This window comes from Bufo bufo, chromosome 1 (genome assembly GCF_905171765.1).
Source record: "Bufo bufo chromosome 1, aBufBuf1.1, whole genome shotgun sequence".
NCBI lineage: Eukaryota > Metazoa > Chordata > Amphibia > Anura > Bufonidae > Bufo > Bufo bufo.
Window position 1 is genome coordinate 516144585 of NC_053389.1, and position 17376 is coordinate 516161960.

General features: G+C 42.1%; 1 protein-coding gene across 1 annotated transcript in view; it reads right to left on the reverse strand.

The window, feature by feature from the left end:
- The window catches only part of TFEC (transcription factor EC), a 126090-nt gene that overhangs the window by 36213 nt on the left and 72501 nt on the right, over nt 1–17376 (reverse strand). Inside the window, exon 4 of the mRNA XM_040411318.1 lies at nt 15954–16074. Coding sequence (XP_040267252.1) covers nt 15954–16074 — 121 coding nt within the window. The remainder of the gene's footprint in view (nt 1–15953; nt 16075–17376) is intronic.

Consider the following 17376-nt stretch of genomic DNA (forward strand, 5'->3'; position numbering starts at 1 on the left):
TTACTGATCGGAAGATGCGCAACTACAAGCGCACGCTGCTGATGGCATTCCCACCTGACAGCGGGGGCACAGTGGAAGCACAAGGCGAAGGCAGAGGAGGAGGAAGTGGTCGCCAACGCAGCTGGGGCACCACCAGCACCTTAGAAGGCAGGGTTAGCATGGCCCAAATGTGGAAAAGCTTTGTCAGCCTTGGAGGTGCTGACCTGCCCTGAAGCCAGTGTATAGTGTGAACGTGTGTTTTGCACGGCAGAGAGCATTATCACAGGCCGCAGCCAATGTGGACAAGCTTACGTTTATTAAAATGAACCAGGCATGGATCCCACAGGACTTGTCCGTACTTTGTGCAGAATAGACATTTATACCAGACTCAACCATCCATTCTTGTACTCAAGTGCACTTATTCTTAGTTTTATTTTGTTACATGTCCCGATATTTTGGGGGATACCCCAATAAAAAAATAAAAAATAACACAAATCAGTGTTGGCTACCTATTCCTCCTTCACCGCCGCTTCCACCTACACAGCCACGTCAACCTACACCGCCACATCCACCCATTCACCGCCTCCTCAACCTCCTACTCCTAGATCCAGATTGTTATTTTTAATTTTTCTGTATTTTATGTTATTTTAAGTCATTTCCCTATCCACATTTGTTTGCAGAACAGTTGCCATGCTCTTAAGCACATTTTGATGCCTTTTGCAGCCCTCTAGCCCTTTCCAGGACTATTTTAGAGCCATTTTAGTGCCCAAAAGTTTGGGTCCATATTGACTTCAATGGGGTTCGGGGTCGAACCCGAACATCCAGATGTCCGCTCAACTCTAGAAATAACTATACCTCTGAGCGTCAAATATAATTTTTTATTTTTGCGCTAAAACACCCCACCAAAGCCTTTACTACAGATACACCACAGAGCCGGAAATGTATATTTTCTTTTTGCGCTAATACACATCAGAAAAGGCTTTACAAGAAATAACTACACCGCTGAGCTGCAAATATATTTTTTCTTTTTCCGCTAAAACACCACACAGAAACATTTACTATAGATTACTGCACCGCAGAGTGGTAAATGTAGTTTTTTTATTTTTCTGCTAAAACACCCCACAACAGCCATTACTACAGATAAGTGCACCACACAAGGGCAAATAAGATATAGAAATATCTCCTTGTAATTAATTTCCTGTTAATGCCTGTATCAAACAGCACTTGCACCCTAATAAGAATGGTTTGCTGGAATTACAGAGCTGTATAATGGCAATTTGGGTGCCCAGTCAGTGCTGCAAGGTCTAATAGGAATGTTCCTATTACCCAGGCTGTAACCTCCCCTACTGAACCCTGTTCAACAGAAATGCAGTGGAATTATTTCTCCCTATCCTTTCCCTACATCTTGAATAATCTTTCCTTGCACTTGTAAATCTTTTTTTTTTGTTGTTGAATGACGATTTTTCTATCACTGTCCCTAGCGCCTGCAGACACGTCTCTCCCTGTATGCTTGTGTATGGCAAAATCTAAGATGGCTGCCGTATTTATAGGGCTGTGACATCACAGGGCTGGCTGGCTGCTGATTGGGTGCATGCATGTCAGTATGGGTGATCCCACCTTCCCAGACTTCCTTTCTCCATGTCCTCATACGTGCAGCAGCCATTTTAGGAAAAATGTGATTCATCACCACTAAGTGCGAGGAAATTCATATTCGGTGCAAATCAATTTTTTCCTGAATTTTGTAACGAATTCCACTTCGTCAGCTTCGATTCGGTCATCTCTAGAGGCAAGGTGATCCAAAAATGTGTGGTGACAGAGGGAATTCCCTCTCTCTGTAAACCCCTTAGATACGGCGGTCAGTATTGACAACCACATCTAAAGGGTTAAATAGCCAGCATTGGCATTATCTCCAAAACTGGCAGCTACAGATGGAGCCCGGCTGTCAGTCACAGCCAGGCTCCTGCCATGATTAAGCGAGCACAGCCTCTGTGACAGCCCAAGCACTGTACCATACATATGTGGTGCTTTAGAGAAACCACTAGCCTGCTGCGTCATACATGTATGAGGGATGTTGGGAAAGGGTTAACGTAAGAGAGAAACAATAGTGAAGTTTTATGTTTTGAGTGTCAGTCTTAACGGGGAATTCTGGTTGTTAGACATTATCCCCTATACACTGGATAGGGGATAACTATCAGATCGATGGTGGGCCTACCGCTGGGACCCCACCAATCACAAGAATGTTAGCCCTTTACTGTTCACCTAAAATGACGGCAGTGGCCTGATCAGTGATCCGAATACCCTTATAATTCCTCCTGTACAGGCAAAAGATGTTCCACAATTATTAAGAGGCACATGCCTCAGTCTTCATAATTGAGGCTCACATTGGGCTACCCATGTGACACAGATGAAAAATACACTAGCCAGGAGCTGGAGTAGATTTCTGGTGTAACATGCTGTTTAGGTGAGACCAGAGAGGTCCCTCTCACAGCCTATGTACTCCCATCCACATCCCACCCACTTTTTGGAAAGTGTCGAGAGTGTCGGAAAAACCTGAAAAGTCACAAATTTTGTCACAAACCAGAACTTGCATCAAAATCTGGCATAGAAGCTTGATAAATCTCCCCCAATGTCCTATAAAAGAAATGTGTCACGAAACTTTTTATTTTCCAGTTTAAACCAGATAGCAACATCTCCTTTTTTATAATCTGATTTTATTTTCTAATTGCAGATTTATTTATTCTATTTCCTGAACATGGTTATGTGGGCAACCATCTTGCCAGACCTGTTCTTAAAGAGGTTATCTGAATTCTAAAAGATCCCCTCCAATGCCCGAGCCCCTCGCATATATTATACTTACCTGTTCCCCGACACCCGCGTGGCTCTGGATCTCTGCACGGCGGACGCTGCATCTCCCCATCACGCAGTTCAAAACATCCGGCGACGGGGGGGAGCAGCCAATAGCAGGCCGGAACGGTGACCAGCCTCCTTAGCATCACCCGCAATGCTAGGTAGGCTGTCCACTGTCATGGCCTGATATTGGCTGCAAAGCCCCCCCCCCCCAACTCCCTCCCTGACCCCTTTGCTAGATATTTTGATCTACACAACGGGGAAATGCAGTGATGGCCATGCAGGGATCTGGAGCGATGCAGGTGCCAGGGAGCAGGTAAGTATAATGTATATGACGGGCCCGGGTATTGGAGGGGATCTTTTAGAATTCAGATAACCCCTTTAACAGCATTTACAAAGCATTGATTTACACCAGCCCCATGGTTCATAGACACAACAATGGTGATCAGGAGGGGACCTCATTGACTTCTATGGGAGAGTATTCCAGGCATGTTCTGTGACTTGTGCAGAGGTCATTGTACAAGGAAAGAATAGATAAGCTTTGACAAAATATTGTATGTCAATTAAATCATTTCTACAAATTGTGAGTACTGCTGGATTATGACACTGTTGGTGTACACATCCTAAACCTTGGAACCAAAGCATGCCTGGACTGGACTGCTAATTGCACCACCAGCACAGTGTGAGGTTTATAGTATGTGCTGGGAAATGTTACACAAACCACTCAAATATCTCATTATCAGTTAGCTTACTAATGCTTGAAAGAATGAAAATAAAAATGAAAGCGTGTGTAGGCTACATATACACATAGGGGGTCATTTATCAACACCAGCGTTTTAGATGCCAGTCTTAATACTCCTTTGCACCCCTTTGACAATGGTCAGGAGGGGACCTCATTGACTTCTATGGGAGAGTTTTCCAGGCATGCTCTGTGACTTATGCAGAGGTCATTGTACAAGGAAAGAATAGATGAGCTTTGACAATGACCTCTTGTGAATGGTGGATCCTGTCTTATCTATACACAGAGGTGATATCTCCTTATCATTACAGGCAGGTTTAGAATCATATATAACTGCAGTAAAGTGATCTGTAAAGGCCAAGAAGTGGCATCTATTATGAGGCTTAGTGGCCAGTGTGAAAACTGCAGGACTTAATTTTTTTTGTTTAAATATAGATAGTGACATGGAAAACATCATCAAAAATTCTTAAAAAATATGTTAAATATAAAAATGTAATTTAAACAATAGGTCATTTTCTGACGTTCTCTTTAAGCTTTGCAATACAGTTTAGAAAGGTGATCACATATGAAACTGAAAATATTATATATACTTATGTACTTATTTTATGTACTTAAAATGAAATAACTGCTATATTTTTACAGCAATAAATCTATATTATGTTGAAAAAAGGGATTTTTTTTTTCCAAAAGCTAAACCAAAGTGATGGTGAAAATTAAGATAATAAAGCCGAAAACATCAGCTACTGTATGTAATACATATGTATTCCTTTTAAAATACACAATTTAGGGTGGGTTCACACTAGCGTTAGGGATTCCTTTATGGCTTTCCGTTATAACATGGTTATAACGGGATAACGGAATACCCAGACAGAATGCAAAACGGAAGCCTTTAAAAGCCTTGACATGACTTTGCTTTCTGTCTTGCATAACGGGACCCAGACAGATCCGTTATGCTTTCCCATAGACTTCTATTAGGACGGAAATCAAACGAAATGCAATTAACGGAACGGAACGGGCGCCAGCAATATAAATGCCTATTCTTGTCCGCAAAGCACGGACAAGAATAGGACATGTTATATTTTTTTAGCGGGGCTGCGGAACGGAGCCACGGATGCGGACAGCACACGGAGTGCTGTCGGCATCTTTTGCGGCCCCATTGAAGTGGGTCCACATCCGAGCCGCCAAAAGGGCGGCTCGGATGCGGACCCAAACAACGGTCATGTGCATGAGGCCTTATTGTATAAAATACATATTGTATTAGTATTAATCACAACACAATGACAGGTTAAAAAAATAATAATTTCTTCAATTATAAGACTAAAACACGAGATTTAGCTTTATACATTTCTTTGAAACGGAAACCCCAAATGTTTATATACTCCACCTACAACTAATAACATTTTAATGCAATTTCTGTTATTATACACAGAGGAAAACTTTGTTTTTCATCTCAAATCGCATCAAGATTTATAGTATTTTTTCATACAAAAGTGTATTTAACCATCTTCCAGTAGCTGGACTTTCTGCATTCTCTAGTTCAATTCTAATCAGATTTCTTAAATATTTCTAGTGAAAGAGCCCTGTGTTTCCTTTCCATGAAATTAATAAATAGTAAAATGTTTTATTATGTTGAGTACCAATTGAATGTAACTTTTCAAGCTGTTAATCCGTTAATATAGATACTTATTGAATTGATTTTCTGTAAACTCTAAAAAGTCATTTGTTCTATCATGAAACACATTTAATAGGAGATAATTAATTTATGCAGTTGAACCCCGGCCAACATTTGAAAGAATCTTGTGTTTCCCAAAATAATTTGATTATGGAAATGCATGATGCTCATATGGATCACAAGGTCACCATTGTTTTTGAGCTTCTAAATTAAGAGGACTGAATAAACACGCTTGTTGATCTTTGCTCTGCATTTACTAAAATAGTAAACTTTGTAAGATACATGTGTCGTTGTCATCACAAAATGATTAGCATTTTTTCTATGTAGAAAGCATTATTATGGACCTAAAAGATTTTATAGTAGATTTATTTGTTATTATACTTTAAAAAAAAAAATAAAAATCTTGTATGTTCATCATTTGTGGGCAAGCCTTAATAGGGCTCATTTTCACAATAAGCATTTATATATAATTTATAATATACCGGTCATCAGTACAGGGTATTACTTGTTGGTACATGCAGTAAGTCTCTTATACCAGCTAAATACCGTTACTGCTTCTGGTGCAAACTCATCCATGCCAGTGACCATACATCATGGTCTCCCTTCCCTTAGGACATTTAGCAGTCCTGGTGGTTTCAGATTTCATGTACCCTAGGCCCCTGGATAGATAATACTCCCAAAGCAGATGTTTTTCTATGCATGATAGACTTCATGCACATAAATATATAACATTACCATGAACATATTCTCCCCTAGAAACATTTTTTTCTAATGGAAAATATAGTGCCTCGCACAATGTAATACGTAAGTCCTAATGAAACAAAGGTATGACACAGCATACACTACATATATTATTACAAATCGGAAAGCAAAGCCACATACCATGGTTTAAAATAATTTCAGATGATCATTGAATAATAATAATGTATATTGAATACTATAACAATATAAAAGTAAAGTGATATTTATTATATTATTGTGATCAGGGCCAGATTGGGACTAAGAGAGACAGCCCAGGCAGACAAACTCCACCAGCCCACATAAACACTAGTAATGAGCAGCAGGGGCAATATTCGAATTTGTGATATTTTGCGAATATTTGGGTGAATATTCGTAATATTTAAGAATTTGCGATTATTTTCTCGTTTGCGAAAATCAGCAATGTCATATTCGCGTAATACACGTGCAATACAGTTTGGGTCACTTTTGCTAAATTTTTCAAGCTGTTAGAAGTTTCCTGAGACTGGAGAAAATAGTTGGCACGGCAGAACATTACAATAGCTTTATATGTAGATAGAGTGCTCCAATATATTCGCGATTGTGCAAATATACAATTAATGATGCACATATTTTTGCACAATATGTGCAACTTCACATTTTAGCAGGTCTGACTACATATTACTGATTTGTGCACTAAGTTTTGTTGTGACATATGTCTGTAGCATTTATGTATGGACAGCAGAACCTATCAGCTACACTATATCAGGATATAACCTACACTGACTATCTCCCACTAATTATCTATATGATATATAAGCTAACTAATTAACTATCTAATGAGTTTGACACACCAAAGCACAGAGCACAACAATGACACTGCTGTCTCTCTCATAAATGCAAAAATTGTAGAAAATGGCTGCTGGGTAGGTTCTTATATAGTAAAGGGGGAGGCAACTTTCCTATTGTTTGCTAGGGATGTTGATAAGCTCTGACAAAGATATTGCAGATTTCTCATTGGCCCACAAGCAAGAAGCAGTTATCATGTGTTCAAGTTAAAAAAAAATCTAGAATATTCACGAATATGAATATATAGCACTATATTCTAAATATTCGTAAATTCTCGAAGTGGCGATATTCGTGCGCCCAACACTAATAAACACTATATATCACACTATGGTGGCCAGTAGAACATAGAAACACCTAATTATATGGTCAGAGAAAGGTGTACCATAGCATTTTAACCCCTTAGGGACACATGACGTACCGGTACGGCATGTTTCCCAAGTCCTTAAGGACCCATGATGTACCGGTACGTCATGTGTTGTTTCGATCACTGCCGCCCGGCCGGCAGTGATCGGGACAAGGTGCCTGCTCAAATCATTGAGCAGGCACCTCGGCTAAATGCGCGGGGGGGGGGTCCCGTGACCCCCCCATGTCGGCGATCACAACAAACCTCAGGTCAATTCAGACCTGCGGTTTGCTGCGCTTTCTGCAGTTTCTGATCCCCGCGGTACCTGACTGCGGGGATCAGAAACTTTAGTATGCCTAAAATATATATGTTTCTGCACCCCTGAATGATTTGATGGCGGCGGGAGGTGCAGGGGGGGTTGTGGGTGGTGCGGGTGGTGCAGGAGGCGGGCGGTGCGGCAGGCGGGATCGCGATCGCCCGCCTCCCCTTGAATAATCGTTGGTGTCCAGTGGGTATACCAGGGTGTCAGCACATTGCTGACACCCTGGTATAAACGGCTGACATCTGTGATGCGATGTCAGCCGTTTAACCCTTTCCATACCGCGGTCCGTACGGACCGCGGTATGGAAAAGCAGAGGTTAACAGTCGGGAGCTCCCTCCCTCTCCCATCGGGGGGCTGCTGTGCCTTTGCAGCCCCCCGACAGGATGGGGTGACAGAGGGAGGGAGCCCCCCTCCTTACCCTTCCCCGTCTGCGCAGTTGTGGCCACAACTGAGCAGACGAGGAAGGTTCCCATGGCAACAGGACGCCTTCTCAGGCATCCTGCTGTCCATGGTGCTGAACAGATCTGTGCTAAAGGCATAGATCTGTTCAGACAAAGTGTAAGTAAAATACAGTACAAAACACTATATAGTGTACTGTACTGATTTATACAGACATCAGACCCACTGGATCTTCAAGAACCAAGTGGGTCTGGGTAAAAAAAAAAGTAAAAAAAAGTGAAAAAAAAGTAAAAATCAAAAAACACATTTATCACTGATTAAAAATGAAAAAGAAAAAAATTCCTACACATGTTTGGTATCGCCGCGTCCGTAACGACCTGATATATAAAACGGTCATGTTACTTTACCCGAACGGTGAACGCCATAAAAAAAAAAAAAACTATGATGAAATTGAAATTTTGCCCACCTTACTTCGCAAAAAAGGTAATAAAAGTGTTCAAAAAAGTCACATGTACGCCAAAATAGTGCCAATCAAACTGTCATCTCATCCCACAAAAATCAGACCCTACCCAAGATAATCGCCCAAAAACTGAAAAAACTATGGCTTTTTAGACTATGGAAACACTAAAACATGATTTTTTTTGTTTCAAAAATTAAATCATTGTGTAAAACTTAAATAAATAAAAAAAAGTATACATATTAGGTATCGCTGCGTCCTTATCGACCGGCTCTATAAAAATATCACATGACCTAACCCCTCAGATGACCACCGTAAAAAATAAAAATAAAACCGGTGTAAAAAAAGCAATTTTTTGTCATCTTACGTCACAAAAAGTGTAATAGCAAGCGATCAAAAAGTCATATGCACCCCAAAATAGTGCCAATCAAACCGTCATCTCATCCCGCAAAAAATGAGACCCTACTTAAGATAATCGCCCAAAAACTGAAAAACTATGGCTCTTAGACTATGGAGACACTAAAACATTTTTTTAGTTTTAAAAATGAAATCATTGTGTAAAACTTACATAAATAAAAAAAATTGTATACATATTAGGTATCGCCGCGTCCGTGACAACCTGCTCTATAAAATTACCACATGATCTAACCTGTCAGATGAATGTTGTAAATATTTAAAAAAAAAACGGTGCCAAAAAAGCTATTTCTTGTTACCTTGCCGCACAAAAAGTATGTCATATGTACCCTAAACTAGAACCAACAAAACTGCCACCCTATCCCTTAGTTTCTAAAATGGGGTCACTTTTTTGGAGTTTCTACTCTAGGGGTGCATCAGGGGGGCTTCAAATGGGACATGGTGTCAAAAAAAACAGTCCAGCAAAATCTGCCTTCCAAAAACCGTATGGCATTCCTTTCCTTCTGCGCCCTGCCGTGTGCCCGTACAGCAGTTTACGACCACATATGGGGTGTTTCTGTAAACTACAATCAGGGCCATAAATAATGAGTTTTTTTTGGCTGTTAACCCTTGCTTTGTAACTGGAAAAAAAATCTTAAAATGGAAAACCTGCCAAAAAAGTGAAATTTTGAAATTGTATCTCTATTTTCTATTAAATCTTGTGCAACACCTAAAGGGTTAACAAAGTTTGTAAAATCAGTTTTGAATACCTTGAGGGGTGTAGTTTCTTAGATGGGGTCACTTTTATTGAGTTTCTACTCTAGGGGTGCATCAGGGGGGCTTCAAATGGGACATGGTGTCAAAAAACCAGTCCAGCAAAATCTGGCTTCCAAAAACCATACGGTGCACCTTTCCCTCTATGCCCTACTCTGTGCCCGTACAGTAGATTACGGCAACATATGGGGTGTTTCTGTAAACGGCAGAGTCAGGGCAATAAAGATACAGTATTATTTGGCTGTTAACCCTTGCTTTGTTAGTGGAAAAAATGGGTTAAAATGGAAAATTGGGCAAAAAAATGAAATTCTCAAATTTCATGCCCATTTGCCAATAACTCTTGTGCAACACCTAAAGGGTTAACAAAGTTTGTAAAATCAGTTTTGAATACCTTGAGGGGTGTAGTTTATAGAATGGGGTCATTTTGGGGCGGTTTATATTATGTAAGCCTCGCAAAGTGACTTCAGACCTGTAGTGGTACCTAAAAATTTGGTTTTTGTAAATTTCTGAAAAATTTCAAGATTTGGTTCTAAACTTCTAAGCCTTGTAACATCCCCAAAAAATAAAATATCATTCCCAAAATAATTCAAACATGAAGTAGACATATGGGGAATGTAAAGTCATCACAATTTTTGGGGGTATTACTATGTATTACAGCAGTAGAGAAACTGAAACTTAGAAATTTGCAAATTTTTCAAAATTTTTGGTAAATTAGGTATTTCTTTATGCAAAAAAAAAAATTTTTTTTACTTCATTTTACCAGTGTCATGAAGTACAATATGTGACGAAAAAAACAATCTCAGAATGGCCTGTATAAGTAAAAGTGTTTTAAAGTTATCACCACTTAAAGTAACACTGGTCAGATTTGCAAAAAATGGCCTGGTCCTTAAGGAGGTGAAATAGGGCTGAGTCCTTAAGGGGTTAAGTAAAGGACAGGTGTACACTACCACTATACAACCAATGTTACCAATAATACTCCATACATGACCACACAACATGACCATATAATAGGGACATACCTATACAAGAGAAAACTGAACTGATCAGATACAGTGACAGGCAAAATACATGGCAATTAGAAAACCTATCACCCCCTTAGACATGTCTGCTTTCTAAATGCTGTTATTCCTTCTGGACATCTATGAATAAATTGGCAACTGTTGTCACCATTCTTCTTGCCAAATGGATATGCTTCTACATACCGTGTCCAATTCACCAACAGTATCCAATTGTCATGCCCCACTCTGACGATGTGCGGAGGTCAGCCAGGATTGCAGCACGAGTTTAGTTTTTGTTTTGATGCCGTGCTGGATCCGCCTCGCATCGGGTGCACTGGGTGGAGTCATTAGTTTAAATGGTCTCCAGCTAAGTGCTCTGAGCGGATTATACTGATCATTTTGGTCTGGGAAGTTTGGAGGGAAGGTTGGCTGTCAGTTCCTGCTCTCAGCAGATAAGTGTTATTTCTTGTTTGGTTGTTTATGTCATCTATCCCATCCAGGTTCTGTGCGAGCAGGCTGCTCCTTTCTCCCCACTTCACCATCTCAGGGAGTTCAGGGTTCTGTCAGTACAGGCTGGAGGACACAGCAAACCCACCTTTAAGGTCTGTCTGTGGGCTGAGCAGTGCAGGGAAAGAGGTCAGGGATAAACTAGGAGGTGACCCTTCCCCTGTCTCTCGTCCAGAGCCTGGTTGGTGTGTTATCTGTTATACTGTGCACGTCTGCCGTGACATTATAATCCGCCATAATGTGACTGCCATTGCTCAGCGTTTATGTGATGGTGTCAATTGATGCACTGGTTGACCGCATGCAGGGTTTGTCCCTGGAGGTTGCGGATCTGCGTAGTACGGTCACACAGTGTCAGAGGGTGTTGGCTTCAGGTACAGGTCAAATTGTTGGGGAGCCTAAAGTCGCTCTTCCTGAGAAATTTGCAGGGGGTACTGATGATTTTTTCAGTTTCAAAGAGTCATGTAATTTGTACTTTCGATTGTGCCCATTTTCATCAGGTAATGAGGATCAGAGGGTGGGTATCATCATGTCTTTGCTGAAAGGGGACGAGCAATCCTGGGCTTTTTCCCTGCCGCCCAGTTCTCTGGCTCTCCGGTCGGTGGAGGAATTTTTTAAAGCCCTGGGATTGATTTACGATGACCCAGATCGAGTTTCGATGGCAGAGTCAAAATTGCTTTACTTACTACAGGGTAAACATACTGCTGAGGTTTACTGCACAGAGTTTAAGAGGTGGGCTACTGAGTCAGGGGTTATCTGAAAGGTTGAAAGATGCTCTGGCTTTTCATGAATACCCAGATACTTTGGAAAACGCAATGTCTTTGGCGATACGTTTGGATAGACGTATCAGAGAGAGGTGTAAGGGTCCCTCTGTGCAGGGGATTCCTCCCGCGTGTGGTTTTGTTTCACCAGCTGCCCAGGGTGATATTGCTTGTTACTCTGGGATAGGGGAGGAACCCATGCAGTTAGGTCAGATATCTTTCCATTCGGATAGTAGAGACTTTCGAAAAGTGCACAATTTATGTTTCTATTGTGGGAAGAGGGGTCATTTTGTTTTTTTCTTGTCCGTATTTTGAACCACAGGGGGAAGTGATAAAGAAAAAAGAAAAAGAAAAAAAAACTCCCCTCACACTTGGTAGTATGAATGGTGTGGTGGAGCAGACTGGTATGCAAGTTCCCTGCATTTCCTGTTTTCTCCTTTCAGCTATGGTGGCGCTAGAGTCTAGAAATGTGTTTGTTGATGTTTTTCTTGATTGTGGTGCTGGGGTAAATTTAATTGACTTTCTGTTTCTTGAGGGTTTGGGACTAAGTATTTGCACGTTAGAGATTGAGATTTGTGTTACTCACGTTGTTCATGGTATTCATTTAAGGGTGGGTGATTCACATGCTGAGATTATTTCCTGTTTTGTCATGAAGGATTTGCCATCTCCAATAGTTTTGGGGTCGCCATGGTTGTCTAGACATAACCCAATTATAGACTGGCAAGCGAGACAAATCATTGGTTGGAGCAAGTTTTGTTCGGATAATTGTCTTGTCACATCTATTTCTGAAGTGTCCGTTGCGGCCTTGCCTCAGTATCTATCGGATTTTTCGGATGTTTTTTCGGAGGGTGGGGCTCAGGAATTGCCCCCTCATCGTGACTATGATTGTCCTGTGAATCTCATTCCGGGGGCTAAGTTGCCTAAGTCTCGGCTCTACAACCTCTCTCAACCCGAGAGAGAGGTCATGCGAAAGTATGTCGCCGAGAGTTTGGCAAAGGGTCATATTAGACCATCTTAGTCTCCAGTGGCTGTAGGTTTGTTCTTCGTGAAGAAGAAAGATGGATCACTGAGACCGTGTTTGGATTTCCGGGAGCTGAACCGTATTACAGTCCGGGATCCATATCCCCTTCCTTTGATCTCTGATCTTTTTGATCAGATTGTTGGAGCCAAGGTGTTCTCCAAGTTGGATTTGAGAGGAGCATACAATCTGATCAGGATCAAGGAGGGGGATGAGTGGAAAACGGCCTTCAATACGCACAAGGGTCATTTTGAGAACCTGGTAATGCCTTTTGGGTTGACGAATGCGCCAGCGGTATTTCAGCGATTCGTCAATGATATTTTTCATCATTTGGTGGGGAGGTTCGTAGTAGTCTACCTAGATGACATTTTAATTTATTCTCCTGATCTGAAGACCCATCAGGATCATGTGAGACAGGTTTCGACGATCCTTCAGGAGAATAAGTTATACGCCAAATTGGAGAAATGTTTGTTTGCTGTGCAAGAGCTTCCATTCTTGGGATACATGCTTTCTGATTCTGGTTTTCGTGCGGACCCCGAAAAGGTCCGGGCGGTTCTGGAGTGGGACCGACCAGAGAATCAGAAAGCTTTGATGCGATTTTTGGGGTTTACGAATTATTATAGAAAATTTCTTTTGAATTATTCCACGCTAGTCAAACCTCTTACTGATATGACCAAGAAGGGTGCTGATGTCTCTGTCTGGTCGGATGAGGCATTGCAGGCCTTTTCGGCTATTAAGGAGCGTTTTGCGTCTGCTCCTATTCTGGTGCTGTCGGATGTATCTCAGCCATTCGTGGTCGAAGTTGATGCATCAGAGGTGGGGGTTGGGGCGGTGCTTTCGCAGGGTCCTTCTCCTGGCAAGTGGGTCCCGTGTGCCTTCTTCTCCAGGAAGCGCTCGGTCGCCGAGAGGAATTATGATGTTGGAGATAGGGAGTTGTTGGCGATCAAGTTGGCCTTTGAAGAATGGCGTCACTGGTTAGAGGGGGCTTCTCACCCCGTTACTGTGTATACAGACCATAAGAATTTGGCTTACCTGCAATCTGCCATGCGTCTGAACCCTAGACAGGCCAGATGGTCATTGTTTTTTACCAGGTTCAATTTCGTGGTTACCTTTCGCCCAAGGGTCAAGAACGTCAAGGCAGATGCCTCGTCTCGCAGCTTCCCTGGGGGAGGTGATTCAGACGATCCAGCGCTGATTTTGGCGGATGGAGTGGTGGTCTCCGCTCTGTACCCTGAATTGGAGATGGAGGTGTTGGGAGCTCAGGAGGGGGCTCCTGGTTCGTGTCCCCCACGGAGGTTGTTTGTTCCTGAGGGCCTACGATACAAGGTGTTCAAGGAACATAACGATACTGTTCTCGCTGGACATCCTGGTGGTAAGTCCACCTGTGATCTGGTGTCCCGGAGGTTCTGGTGGCCAGGGTTGCGTAAGAGTATTGAGAATTACGTGACAGCTTGTGAAACCTGCGCTCGGTCTAAGGTTGCTCATACTCTACCGCCTGGTTCACTTCTGTCCATGGACTTTATTACGGACCTGCTGAGTTCCTCCGGGAGAACAGTGATTTTGGTGGTAGTTGATCGTTTCAGTAAAATGGCTCACTTTATACCACTAACAAGTCTGCCTAACGCTAAGACTCTTGCGCAGATTTTTGTGGATAATATTGTGAAATTGCACGATATTCCTTCGGATGTGGTCTCTGATAGGGGCACGCAGTTTGTCTCCAGGTTTTGGAGGGCGTTCTGCTCTCGACTTGGCATTCAACTTTCTTTCTCGTCGGCTTTTCATCCACAGTCGAATGGTCAGACGGAGCGTACCAATCAAAACCTGGAGACCTACTTGAGGTGCTTTGTGGCTGAGAATCAGGAGGACTGGTCCTCATTCTTGTCCTTAGCAGAATTTGCATTGAATAACTGTAGGCAGGAGTCCATGGGTAAGTCGCCATTTTTTGGCACATACGGTTTCCATCCTCAGTTTGGTACCTTTTCTGGGTCTGGTTCCTCCGGGATGCCAGAGGAGGAGAGATTCTCTTCTGCCTTATCCTCTATCTGGCGGAGGATTCAAGGGAATTTGGAGAGGATGGGTGAGAGGTATAAACGAATGGCTGACAGGAGACGTGTGACTGGTCCGGACCTGTGTGTGGGTGCTGTGTGGTTGTCCACTAGGAATATCAAGTTGAGAGTGCCATCTTGGAAACTGGGTCCAAGATTTGTTGGTCCGTATAAAATTTCTGCGGTGATCAATCCTGTGGCGTTTCGACTGGATCTGCCGCAGACTTGGAGGATCCATGATGTCTTCCACAAGTCTTTACTAAAAAAAATGTTAAACCGGTGGTACCATCGCCATTGCCTCCTCCTCCTGTTCTAGTCGAGGGGAACTTGGAGTTCGAGATCTCCAGGATTCTCCACTCGAGAGTTATGCGGGGTTCCCTCCAGTACCTGGTGCACTGGAGGGGATACGGTCCTGAGGAGAGGATGTGGGTTCCGGCGTCAGATGTCAGGGCTGGTGAGGGCCTTTCATAGGTCCCATCCGGATAAGGTTGGTCCAGGGTGTCCGGAGGTCACCCGTAGAAGGAGGGGTACTGTCATGCCCCACTCTGACGATGTGCGGAGGTCAGCCAGGATTGCAGCATGAATTTAGTTTTTGTTTTGATGCTGTGCTAAATCCGCCTTGCATCAGGTGCACTGGGTGGAGTCATTAGTTTAAATGGTCTCCAGCTAAGTGCTCTGAGCGGATTATACTGTTCATTTTGGTCTGGGAAGTTTGGAGGGAAGGTTGGCTGTCAGTTCCTGCTCTCAGCAGATAAGTGTCATTTCTTGTTTGGTTGTTTATGTCATCTATCCCATCCAGGTTCTGTGCGAGCAGGCTTCTCCTTTCTCCCCACTTCACCATTTCAGGGAGTTCAGGGTTCTGTCAGTACAGGCTGGAGGACACAGCAAACCCACCTTTAAGGTCTGTCTGTGGGCTGAGCAGTGCAGGGAAAGAGGTCAGGGATAAACTAGGAGGTGACCCTTCCCCGGTCTCTCGTCCAGAGCCTGGTTGGTGTGTTATCTGTTATACTGTGCACGTCCGCCGTGACACCAATTTGCCAACAGTATCCAATTCGCCATCACCATATTTTCACCATGTGTATTATGTAGGTCATTAACAAAGCAATTTGCATAATCAAATTAATTCAATAATTTACCTGTAACTTCCCTCTTTACACCAACGCCAGATGTACAAGATGTGTTAGACACCCCCATGGTGGAACTGGAAATGCTTTGGTCAGTATTATAAATATCCAAAATACTGCTGGATAATGAATGCTGAAAAAGGAAAGATCCAACTTTTACATTGTAGAAAACAATAATATGACAAAATGTACATCTACTGAAGTATAAAGATCTAATATTGAACAAAAAACAAAAAATTAAAAATATGTTGATTAAATAATTTCTGCAAATTGTGAGTACTGCTGTATTATGTCACTGTTGGTGTACACATCCTAAACCTTGGACCCCAAGCATACCTGGACTGGACTGCTAATAGCACCACCAGCACAGTGTGAGGTTTATAGTATGTGCTGGGAAATGTTACACAAACCACTCAAATATCTCATTATCAGTTAGCTTACTAATGCTTGAAAGAATGAAAATAAAAATTAAAGCGTGTGTAGGCTACATATACACATAGGGGGTCATTTATCAACACCAGTGTTTTAGACGGCAGTCTTAATACCCCTTTGCATAAGTTATGGCTGTGTCTATGTTATGTAGAGGCGTTGTCCTCTATATAACTTTGGCGTATCCACCTCCTGTCTAAATGAACACTAGCTCCCTTGTTCGCGTAGATTTACACTATTTTCTATGCCTAAAACAGGCGTAGAAAATGATAAATGAGATGGGCCTGCCACCCCCACCCCTGTTCCCCACCCACGCCATGCCACGTTTTTTAAACCAGGCATGAGCAGGGAAAAGTTACACATTGCGGCACAAATAACCTTTGTGCAGCAATCTGCCCTAGATATAAGCCAAACATTGGTGTATATCTCCTAGTAAATTACCTCCAATGTACTAAACCCATTATTATTATGCAGAATTTTAGAATATATACTAAATATATATCACTGTCATAAGCAGGGTTGCCAACCCAAATTCTTCTTCTTTATGAACAACTCATCCCAAATCACGAACAGTCAACATTTTTAACAGATAATTTGAAAAACCATATTAAATTATAAAGATGATAAGTAATACATTTCTATAGCTCAGTACCAGCATTTACTATAAGCTGTAAAATGATGATAATTACCACCAAGATAATTTAGTCAGGTACTACCAGCCTAAAGAAATTCACGGATACATCTATTTTTATTCACGGACACAGGATAAAAGTTGCCTATTTTATGGACTGTCCAGAAATTTCCATTTCTAAGAATAATTACTATTATTACTTATTTCAAAGTTCCATTAATACTATGGCACTGTACATCACGAGAGGGTTACACATACATAAAAAATACAAATTCGATAAACATGAACCTTTTAACAAACTGGTACATTGGGGGAGGACCCTGCCCATGAGAGCTTAGATTCTACAAGGGATGGGGAAGAACACAGTAGGTGTGG